The sequence below is a fragment of the Antedon mediterranea genome, chromosome 10, assembly GCF_964355755.1.
Source record: "Antedon mediterranea chromosome 10, ecAntMedi1.1, whole genome shotgun sequence".
Taxonomy (NCBI): Eukaryota; Metazoa; Echinodermata; class Crinoidea; order Comatulida; family Antedonidae; genus Antedon; species Antedon mediterranea.
In genome coordinates, this window is record NC_092679.1 from 415278 (window position 1) to 427910 (window position 12633).

At 32.4% G+C, this 12633-nt stretch overlaps 1 protein-coding gene across 1 annotated transcript in view; it reads right to left on the bottom strand.

Moving 5' to 3' along the window:
• The window catches only part of LOC140059977 (neutral alpha-glucosidase AB-like), a 31791-nt gene that overhangs the window by 6700 nt on the left and 12458 nt on the right, over positions 1–12633 (bottom strand). The window contains exons 14-24 of the mRNA XM_072105989.1: positions 10606–10732; positions 9851–10071; positions 7924–8020; positions 7138–7239; positions 5356–5414; positions 4567–4751; positions 3216–3280; positions 2598–2674; positions 1821–1895; positions 679–792; positions 86–195 (exon numbers count right to left, since the gene is read on the bottom strand). Coding sequence (XP_071962090.1) covers positions 86–195; positions 679–792; positions 1821–1895; positions 2598–2674; positions 3216–3280; positions 4567–4751; positions 5356–5414; positions 7138–7239; positions 7924–8020; positions 9851–10071; positions 10606–10732 — 1232 coding nt within the window. The remainder of the gene's footprint in view (positions 1–85; positions 196–678; positions 793–1820; positions 1896–2597; positions 2675–3215; positions 3281–4566; positions 4752–5355; positions 5415–7137; positions 7240–7923; positions 8021–9850; positions 10072–10605; positions 10733–12633) is intronic.

Below are 12633 nucleotides of genomic sequence, written 5' to 3' on the forward strand. Positions count from 1 at the left end.
AGTAGGCCTATCAGTATGTATTTAGTAGGCCTATCAGTATGTACTTGCAATTGAGCACTGCCTTTAGTAATAAGTATGTACTTACCTAGACATCAATTTATTATCTTTATATACAAAGCTACGATACAGGAATTTATTTTGTTTATATTCATATGAATGGCCATCATCGATGTACAGTTCACCTTTAGCTGAGTACTGCAAAAGAATGACAATGTTATAGTATAACTTTTTATTTAATAACAATCACCTCAATACGCATTTAATAACAATCACCTCAATACGCATTTAATAACAATCACCTCAATACGCATTTAATAACAATCACCTCAATACGCATTTAATAACAATCACCTCAATACGCATTTAATAACAATCACCTCAATACGCATTTAAAGATAACAGTTAACAGAATTAATTAATAATATATTTAAATTGCGCTGATCCCAAAATATTCATTTAGGATCCATTCAACAATACATTTAAATACATAACATTGAATTCTAAAAATTGGAACATTAAACTTGAATAAAAGCAAAGTGAATGGATGCAAGGACGACCCATAAAATCGACAAGTCAATTTATTTCCAATGGGGTCCATTACAAATGGGCATAATTTAGGTCTATGTAGTTGATTTATTTTAAATTTTAAAAATTTGTATAGATTTCTATAATGCTTACGTCTTTATCTAGAGCAACAACTAGCGTGTATGGATCATCTTTAGCAAGCGATGAACATCGACGAACACGCTCTTTTTTAGGAATTATACTGCCACCAAACTGGTAAACTGGAATCTGTGTGAAAACGACAAATTAGTGTTTATTAATGCATAAAGCAAGGAAATGTAAAAATAGAAAAACACTACTGTATCCTCGGGTCTAATCCCACCCCTACTTTATGTCTGATTTCTCAAACAGGCATATCCCCAAGTACAGTCCCTGTATTGACATTTTATCTAAATGTAGGCCTCAAGAATGCTTACCAATCATTTTTGTCATGCACCAGGCTTTCCCCAGTATAGTCCCATTCCCAAATTCGGCCCAATTTTGTGTTCTAGCGGGGTTGAATTATACCAGGGGATATAAAGTAATAAAATACAATATAAACTATATTTGACAGTTTTGGTGATAGTAAGGTTTATAATTATTATGTTTACACATTTAAATTGTTTGCATATATAAAACAAAATGCCTATTTGGAGAAAATTGTTATCAAACATTGTTCTTTAATGGTCGCCTCTGTATAAACTCTGTTATTACCCAATAAATTGACCACAGCGTGTTAGCTTCCTCAAACTGGTAATAAAAAAAATTTAACTGACTTGGAAATTACCATTAATTACAAAGAGGAAATAGCAATTACAGACCAACCGGTGGTCAGTATAAAATTATAAACAAACTCAAGTTGACCTAAATCGCCATTTCATTTAATTCACTGGTCATAAACTATCAAGCCTAATTAATATACAAACTATATTTGACCTCAATCTGCCGTCCATTTTACTTAGTGTTAAGTCACACATATACACACTATAATCACCATTTTAATACAGACACTCTATAGAGTAGTATATTAATTAACACACATAATGTTATTTAAAATCAGAAATAACAAGACATTTATTTCATACAATGATCTAAAAATATTAATCATATCAATTTGGCAGAAACCGTTTTAATTTTTGGATAAACGTTTACAATTTTGCAAAAAATTTATAAATTCAAGAGTCAAGGTGTTCATAAAGTACTTGAAAACCTTGGCCTGTAATTATGGGTAAAACTGATTATAGGGTCATAACATAGTTGTTGAAATGTTTAACTACCTTTTCCGCTGTGACAGGAATAGATACAAAATTAAGTCCAATGTATGTCTTGTATGTCTCCACATCATACCAAATCTGAAAAGATGTTACATACATATTACATATTACTTATTACATATTACTAATATTACATTTTACTTACTTACATATTACTTATCATATATTACTTTTTAATTTTTCTTTTCTTATTACGTTTTACTATACTTATTACATTTTTATGCTAATGCTATTCATAAACTACCATTCCTTTGTTTGGTGTATATTAACAATGTATCCATATAAGTATACAGATTGATTGAGTATTTGTATTTAAAAAATAAACACCATAATGACACCATAAACACCATAAACACCATAATGACACCATAAATCGTGTATGTTTGTGGTAGAAGGGTTTTGACAGGCAGTTGTAATATGAAACACTAAATCAAATTAATACTAAAAAATAAAGGCATAATTTAATATATTTTATTTGCCTTGAGCTGCTGTATCGACTTTGAATTGATGCTATGGCATTGGAGAAGAACCCAAAAAGAAATTAAAAATGACAACCAAATTGCAAACAAGTAGGCATTGATGAAAATGTTCAAAACCACAGAACAAAGCGGATGATGTGTCATTTTATTCTGAAATGTAATATACATATTAAATAACATAGAGCATTTGCTTGGCTTTCTGCCTACACCCAACTCCCACGGCATCAAAGACTCTATTCTTAAAGTTATTTAATATTGTAAACATTAAGTTTAATAATAATTTAGTTTTAAAAGATCTTACAGTATCTTGGCCTGGAAAGTAAACATTTACAGCTGCTGCACCTTTGGACGTTACAGGATGGACTAACAGAGCATTGCCTACAAAAATAAATTGTTATAACAATGCATTTATTAAAAAATATTATAACAAATGTATGTATGCCAAGTCCTATATTAAAACACAATGCCAACTGTTGCATTGTTAGATGTCTAGATAACAGGGATTGGCAAAGAAAAGGGTGGGGGATTGTGGGATAGCCAGACTATAAAGTTTGTAAGACAACCTACATTGAGAGAAAACAGAGTTTTATAAAATAAAATTAGGTATGGGATGCAAATCCACTTACTGCATTCTTTCACACAATATGAGAAACTATAGATCATTCAGCGGAAAATAGCAAAAAGGGCGTTTAAATTGATGTAATCAATAATAAACAATATAAAAATAGGTTAAATTAACCTAGTATTCTATTAAACTTTCATTTTTACTAATGTTGAGAGCTTGAATTCCTAGCATACAACAACAATTTTCACAATCTCTTATCACATTATGGCAAAGAGCTTTGAATGCATTGAACATAATTAAAATGATTCAGCACAAATTAATATGTCTGATTTGAATAAATTAATATCTACTCACCAATCATGAACTCATCTTCAGTTTTAAACGTGTTCTCATCCGTAGGGAATAGCGCCCACAGCGGTCTGTAAATTAACAGGAAGCGATTACGACTGATGACTACATTGATTATCAACATGTAAACTCTGGTAAATGCTATTTATGTCTACCAATACAAATAGACTATGCTTAAAATAAATACATCCAAAGAAACATAGGCAGAAATATTTTAGTAGTAAAAGCAAAATTAATCTATATTTATGATTATTACAATTAATAATAACAATCAAGACTAAAGATTCAATTCAAATAAAAAATAAATTGGAATTAATGAAAGTCAAATTCTAAACATATACAACTGTAACATATCTAACACAAATTACAAAACAATGTCTATTTGTATAAGATATTATAGTTCACTGCAATATCTCACAAAGATACACCATACAATTCTACTCTTAACAGGACACATTAATAACCTATTTAATGTGACAAATTGCTACAACCTATTATATTAGGTATTTAATAGTTGCTGTAACTGTTTAAATAGACAGCTATTAAACATAATACTCTTGGGGATACATTTCATTTCAGTGGAAGGTAAAATAAAATGTCCAGTACATACATTTCCTTCCGTGTGGATATTGTGATTAATCATCCTTGTTTCACTATTTTTTTATATTTTCAAAAGTCTAAATATTACTCAATGTTTGTTATTTATAAAAACATCTTGCTCCTCCATTAAGAGTTCTTGTCAACATTCTGTGGCAGTTACTGCAGTAACTACATTTTATTTACTGCAATGATTGTTGTTTTGTTTCAATGTAGATGTTTATGAGGAGTCACTGCAATAAACAGTGTGTAATTAATGAGCAACATCCCACCTCCCCTCCTTCTAACAAAAAGCTTGTTAATATTGTAAAAACAGGTTAAAGAGTAACAAATGTAATTACTGCAGTAACTAATTTTGACATGGTACCTCAAGCGTGGTTCCCACTAGCGACGCAACACAAGGACGTAACGCAACGCAAGTGAATTGACCAATCACAAGCGATGGCTTATTCGCTTGTGATTGCTAACTTTCTATAACTTCGCTTGTCATTGGTTTAAACGCTTGCGTTGCGTTTACGTCCTTGCGTTACATTCTAGTGGGAACCAAGCTTTAAGAATCACAGTTTATACGTGTTTATACGTGTTGTGTCTGTTGGATATTGTGCTCCGCCAACAGAGCAAACAGAATTTCTATGTTTTTTTTTCTTAAAACAAATGACAATAAATGATACTTGACTTGACTTTACAAACATCTTATTTTCAAATGGCACCAAAATATTTTGAAATGAATTGATTAGTGTTTAAGCCAACAATGACATACCTCATTACCGGAGCCCCATTCAATGATGATATATAAAATTGTGTGTACCAAAATGGCAGTAAAGCATAACGTTGACGAATGGCACTCCTGACGATTGCCATGTTTTGGGTGGGTAAAAGCCAGGGTTCACGTCGTTTGGTGTCTAGATGAGCATGCGCTCTAAAGAATGGTTGGTAAGCTCCAGCCTAGAACAGTAGTGAGTTGGAAAAACTTTTCATTAATTTTTTTCAATTGTATAGAATATATGTAATAACAACTTTAATATACCTGTATAGATTCTAAAAAAACGATTTAAAAACAAGATAATACCACGAACGATCGATAAAAATAAACATTTGACCTTGCCAATAAGCTAAATAAAGTGTTAACTGCTAATAAGTCTCTGTCTGTCTAGGGCATTTTACCGCAAATGTCAGCAACACTCAAGGGAATGGGATTTAATTCTTCAATATCTAGAGTAAAGGTAAGATATTATGCAAGAATGAAAGACATCAGAATATATGTCTTTCTTTTCAGTTTACCTAAAGCTCTGTTTACACTATCAATTTGACAAAGTGATGTGCCCAAATATGGTGGTGATATACCTAAATATGGTAGTGATGTGACATCATCATGTCCATATATGGCCACATCACATGTTTTGTCACATAAAGTTTGATTGTGTAGACAGAGATTTATGATAATATACAAATAATGACAGTTCAATAGTGCGTACTATTGTGACTCACAATCGTCCAATCAAATGTCAGGAATTTATTTAGGTGTCATATAATAAATTATATTTCATACCTGGTACCACCGTGTTAACAGCTCAGGTTCTGGATTTTTAAAGAATCCTCCAACATCAGCTAAAAGTAATGTAAATTTTGTTTTGTAAATTTTGTTTTATATTTTTTTTTTAATATTCCTTCATTATAACTTTCATTTATAAAACTATTTCTGTAAATTTATGTTTCTTAAATTGATGTAAAAAACTATAAGAAACACTTTATTTGTTGTTAGTAGAATTGTGTATTAAAACTAGCTTAGACAAAAAATCACAGAAAAAAAGCTTTTTGAACAAGCAACCCACTCACAAATTTAGAATTTCAAAGAATATATTGATTACAATCTCTAAAGCGTTAAACCTTTTTACTAAATATGTACAATACTCATGTAACTAAAATAACATTTGTTATAAATAATACATGCTTATGTATTACATATGTGTTTGTTTAGATTTCACTAGTGTCAAATCATGAACCTCAATTGAAAACAAAACCTAGGAAAGTTTCGCAGCAACAAATATTATTCCTGACGGAATTCACTCGGAAATTAGCTTCTGCACATCAATGGGGATATTTTCATGGCTTTGAAACAGATAAAATAAATTCCATATGTTTCTTCTATATACTGTTAACTTTCTTGTAAGCTAAGTCACTCTGTATAATCTGATAAAATAGTGCATCCCGTGGGGTTTCAACAAACATAAATTTGATGAAAGTAAAACCTATTTAGATTCACCTGAGAGTTGGATGACACTATATTGTGTATCAAGGTTAACAATCAAAATCAAATATTTACATGACTTCAAAAAGTTTGATGAGGACTATTTGTCTGGACAGGTGGTTTAGTGTGACAACTATCTATTATACCTTTGATCCAAAATATAGCAAGAAGATGGTCTGGGCAAAAAACCTGCATACAGCAGAGTGACAACCCCACTGATATGATTAGCCAAGAGAGAAAATGGCATGGGGTGACGTCTCTACTTTAAGATATGGATAGCCCAGCCAAAAAACAATAGTGTGGGTTAGGCATGGGGTGACGTCTCTACTTTAAGATATGGATAGCCCAGCCAAAAACAATAGTGTGGGTTAGGCATGGGGTGACATCTCTACTTTAAGATATGGATAGCCCAGCCAAAAACAATAGTGTGGGTTAGGCATGGGGTGACGTCTCTACTTTAAGATATGGATAGCCCAGCCAAAACAATAGTGTGGGTTAGGCATGGGGTGACGTCTTTACTTTAAGATATGGATAGCCCAGCCAAAAAACAATAGTGTGGGTTAGGCATGGGGTGACGTCTCTACTTTAAGATGGATAGCCTAGCCAAAACAATAGTGTGGGTTAGGCATGGGGTGACGTCTCTACTTTAAGATATGGATAGCCCAGCCAAAACAATAGTGTGGGTTAGGCATGGGGTGACGTCTCTACTTTAAGATATGGATAGCCCAGCCAAAAAACAATAGTGTGGGTTAGGCATGGGGTGACGTCTCTACTTTAAGATATGGATAGCCCAGCCAAAAAACAATAGTGTGGGTTAGGCATGGGGTGACGTCTCTACTTTAAGATATGGATAGCCCAGCCAAAAAACAATAGTGTGGGTTAGGCATGGGGTGACGTCTCTACTTTAAGATATGGATAGCCCAGCCAAAACAATAGTGTGGGGTGAACCCTTTATACTTTAATGGTAAAAGGTTAAAATATATTTTAACTATACTATTAGATAAGTAGCATCTTAAACAGTACTTCATGGGATAAGAAAGGAAACTTAAGTTAAGATGAGGTTATGTTTTTGGGTTTAATTACCTCCAGCAAATGCAAGACCGGCAACTCCAATAGATAGTAACATTGGAATGCTAGCCTTCAAATGATCCCAGTCAGCAATGTTGTCACCAGTCCATATTGCACCTAAACACAAAAACAACACCACTATCAAAGTAATCTTATGATAGGGAATAATCAATTTACGACCGATCTATGTCAGGTCAATCGATGTGTCGTCAGTGAAAGAGGTATATTAGCCTATGGTCTAACAGGAAGATATGACTTTCCACTTCCTGTCTGACCATAAGCTAATGTATCTCTTTCCACCACCTTTCGACTTCTGTCTGACCAAAAGCAAATACTGTATACATACAGTACATCAATTGTATCTATGAATGGTACTCTGTACCACATTACATGTGAGATCTATGAATGGTACTCTGTACCACATTACATGAGATATACTCAGAAACTTCAACTTTGGTGATAAAATGGTAACAATTATGAATATTTTTGATTTCCACCATAGAAGGAATGATAATGATAACATTTCCAAGACTACAGTATTTTTTAATTTTTCTCAAGTTTTATAATCATTAGCGTCTATTCTATGTTAGTCTATCCATACATTGTCACTTTTCTGTTTGTCTTATTGTTTGTTTGCCATGTGAAGCGCAATAAATAACACATAAATAAAAGGTATATTTGTTTATATTATTATCACTCATATTCCATCAACAAATGTTTTCACTTATAATAACAGCTGTCACTCTTCAATCTGAATCATTGTCATTGTCACCAATAACACAATAAAACACTAAATCTTACCATATCGTTGGGACCCGGCAAAAAACGCCCTTGACAAAACAAATGGCCGCTCTGTGCCACCTGACCGTTTTACATGTCCCTCTGCTGTAGCCATTTGCTGCGAAAAATTAACAAAAAAACATTCATGAATTCATCACTAGATTAGATTAATAATTGATAAAAAAAATGTAAAAATAATCCAAACAGATGGTACTTTTAAAAACTCTGGTTAGTTTTAAACTCAGAATTTGAAAGTAAAAGTAAAAAGATCAAAAATAAAATTCAATTATATCGGGAGTTAGCATGTTTTGTAAATTGCTATAAAAATGCTAGATTTTCTTTGAAAAACGCTTTGATATTAGTACAGTAATTCTAAGTAAACTTAAAATGTTATTGTTAGATTTTGAAAAATATTAAATAGTATTCAATGCTTGAATAATATAATATATACTTTATTTTATTTATACTTATTTTTTTTTATTATAGTTGAAACTTTTTATCTAAACATACATCATCAACAATCAATATGTCATGATCATTTAAATGTAATTATATCTGGGTTTAATTTCTCGGCACTGTTGGTGGCTATCGTTCTTAATATTGTGTCATCAAACTTGTTTTAAACTGATTAATTATAGCAATCTCTACAATATTGAGGTATGGTTATTTATTTATTGACAGATGTCAGATTATATAATAAACTAAAAAACTAAAATTAGATTACTGATAGTTGTGAGAAAAAAAATTGTGGAAATAATCATGGAAGGGCACTTCCTGCATCAGGGAATGATTCAGAGTGATATGGAAAATCAACTCAAAATAAATCCACAGCAACAAATCAGCTCTATGTCCAATATGAATGAACAAATATTTACTCCTGACAAAAAAAAACAGCCAGGAAGTAGAATAAAATGGCCCAAAAAGCTATTGAAGCCACAAATAGTGATACATTTTATTAGATATAATCTCCAATTAATAAGCCAGTCACTAAGTCACTTTAAAAAACAAACAAAATATTGTGTACACTTAAAAGTAACATTAATCTAAATGCCAATGGCTACCAGATGTCTCTATGTAGATGGTTACCTGAACCAGTACCCCGCAAGGCCTATTTGTCAGACTTCCTTGTGGCGTATTCAAGAGGACAAACACCAAAAGTGCCTATAACAACAACCTAGCATACGCAAAGTACTCCTTTTCCCCTAAAAATGCCCCTAAAAACTACCTCAAAAGTTGCTGTAAGGCACAGTGATTCATCAAGTCGATACCCGACTGGATAAATCCCCATAGGATGTGTTGCAAACACATACAACTGTATTAGTGACAAGGAAACTAGTTTTGTTCTGAGTTTTACAGATAGAAGTGCGTAGGAATGAAAAAGTACAAACTGTTAATCAGTTAGATGTTGAAAGTGATCTCAGATGTCATAATATGTTGAAAAGAATTAGAAAGGGAACCAAAAGATCCACTGAAAAGAGTATGGTAACAGAGAAAAAGGACAACCCTCAAGTTGCCATAATCATTTCCTATATGATATCATTCCTTAAAACTAAACAAAAACAGAAATCAAACAGAAACTGAGCAACATGCAAAGAGCAACAGATATTGTGCTAATGTTAGTCCATATTAAATATGATGATTTTTGTTATGGTGTATATAGCTACAGTGAAACCCCTATTAAGGTGGCACTTCAGGACCAACAACATGTTCCATTAATAAACATATATAGAGGTCCCCATTCTTTCATTAGAATGTACATGTGCCTTAATAGAAACATTGAATAGAAAATTGTAGACATCATTGGATAAATAACAAACTTGGACAAAGACAACTAATATGCTTATAATTTTATGACAATAATAAATAGATATAGGAGGAAAATACCCAGCAATTGGACAAATTTGTAATGTTGATGTTGCTACTGTTGTAACTAATGTTATTATCTTACCATATACATTCCATAGATATTATGTACATCTCTGTTCTCCCATCCGTTGTGATGTAGAGCATCTTTGTGTATGGTAACTTCTGGTCCGTTGAACACCGACGGTTCGTTCATGTCGTTCCATGTAAACAGGTTCTTAGTAGAGCCTTCATACTGGTCTACAAACAGACTAGCATACCACTCACGAGCTGCAGGGTTTGTGTAATCAATCCAAGACGATGAACCTTTACAATTTATAAAACATTTTTGTATTACTGAATTCATATATTTACTTCAATAATATTCTACGAGGGTGGTTCATCCAGCCGAACTGATCGTTAGGGACCCTCTCAAAAATACAAAACAAATCTCGAAAGGATTTGAACCCAAGACCCTGGTCTTCAAGCATCTAAACCACAAAGCTACAAACCAAGAAATAGACATTTCTAGGATTGAGTAGAATTTTGGTGGAAAAATGCCGCAAGTTATAGGTTGTAATGTTTTAATTATGATTACTTGGCTAAAAGTATATAGGTAGGTTTTTATCTTATTTTCTTTAGTGTACAGCCAAACATAAGTCATTTTTCTTGAGGTCTAAAAAATCTGAAATTCTTTTATTACCATTCAAAATGCATTCAGAATACCAGACTTTCCAGAAAATCAGACATAATAGGCCAGGCCACGAGTATATGGTATGATTAGAAGAGTTGACTGTACTCATTTTCCATTTGAACATACACAAATGACATTATACATTAATGTCACCTTTACAAACATACCTGGCCAACACCAGCCATCGTAATCTCCTCCGTCGTGATTCTTTATAAAATGTCCAAGCTCTTTTCCATTTTTATAAACAAAATAATTATCGTCTCTCTTGAAATGTGGATCAACAATTGTAACCATCTGCAAATAATTTAAAGAAATGTCAAAGCAAACTCAACATAAAGGCTTAGAAATGTACTTAAAAATTACTCTCAATTACCTAAATAACATTGGTAGCTACCGATAGAAATATTGCATAATTTAATATAGTCAAATTGTCCGTCAGACAATGGTTTTTGGTTAAAATTTCTTTTGTCTTTTTATAAGTGAAATAATTTTTGTTTTTACAGAAGCCAATAACTTGATTAAATCTTCAAAATGGGCTATTTTTCAGGATTTTAGGGGACAATACATCTTTAAAAAAAACAAAAAAGTAAGGTGTGGTATGGTATTGTAATTTTGGCAGATAACTATAAGTGGCCAACAACACTCTAGGGTGAACAGAGCCTGGACAATGTATGTTGGAATTAAAGACTTAGAAAAAACTTACACAAACAAAATAAAAGTAAAAACAAGGAGAAACCACAAGCCAGACAAGGAGACATATTTCTTTGTACCAATTAAAAAACTAAATAATAATATACACTGAAGTATTATAATGAAATATACAATAAAAAAAACTACTGTATTAGTTGCAAAAAGGAAATAAAATAAAGTTGATAATGTCTCATTGAAATACAATATTTATTATATTTTTGTTTTATTATAACAAAGTAGGGTGAGTGAGTGAGTGGCCGAGCGGTTAAGACAGTGGAACCGTAATTACGTAGCCATAACATCGGCAGGGGTTCGAGGCTCACTCACTCCATGGTTCTGGTGGTAGAACGAGTCTTCTCGGATAAGGACTATAAACCGTAGGTCCAGTGTACACATCTAGCTTGTGTGCACTTTAAAGAACCTAGTACATCTTTCGAGACGAGTAGGGGGTTACCCCGGTGTATTAGTACATCACAGCCACTGATCACCAACTGGGCCCTCTGGGAGACCAGTCTTTGACTGAAGAGGTTACCCAGTATAAATATAAATTTCAATCAATCAATCAGGGTACATAGGAAGTAGGTTTGTGAGCTTGGTTCATTGTGTGTATCAGGAACATTTCAACTACCTTTCTCACTTAATTCCTTAACATAATTTGGCGTATATTACTGCAGGTGTGCAAATGTGTGATGTGCCCATATATGGACATGATGATGTCATATCACTACCATGTTTAAGCATATCACTACCATATTTGGGCATATCACACAAACTAATTTAATAGACAGAGTTTCAGTTAGTGTTTGTAAAAGCACAATAAATTGTACTTGCAAAACAAACCATCAATTTAACATGGATTAAATACTTATCAGAAATTAATCAGAGATTACAAAAAATTAATTAACATAACGTCATTTGTAAACTTAACGTCATTTATTAATCTTGTTTTCAAAGAAACTACAGTAGTGCAGTGAATAGATTGACCATGTAATACATTTAATGTCCGAACAAATCACCACAGCTTAAGCACTGTATTACTCATTTCAAACGAACTAAATTGTAGTAGAATTCTTGTAAAATCTGACTTTCTAAATCTGATAACAGTTTCAAGTGTTGATTGAATGGATGAGCCTTGTCTAACCTTAATATAATAATGAAATTACTTTATCTTTAATTAGGTACTTTTGCAAAATACTTTGTTATCAGAAATCATAAAAAACATCAATGGGTAATCCCCACATTAATGGGTAATCTAATCCCCACACCACTGGGTAATGCCCACATAACTGGGTAATCCCAATTTCCTAAGTGGGTGACCAAACTAGGGTACGTTTTTTGTACCATTTTTTATTGGATACTGAAAGTGTTAATGTGGAATTGATTGATGTGTCTAGACTAGAAAAAAATCACTTTAATAGAAATATGACGACTTATTGAATTTTAAAATAAAATCAAAGATAAGAAGTAAAATTCACCGATTATTTTACGATTGATTTTTAATTACT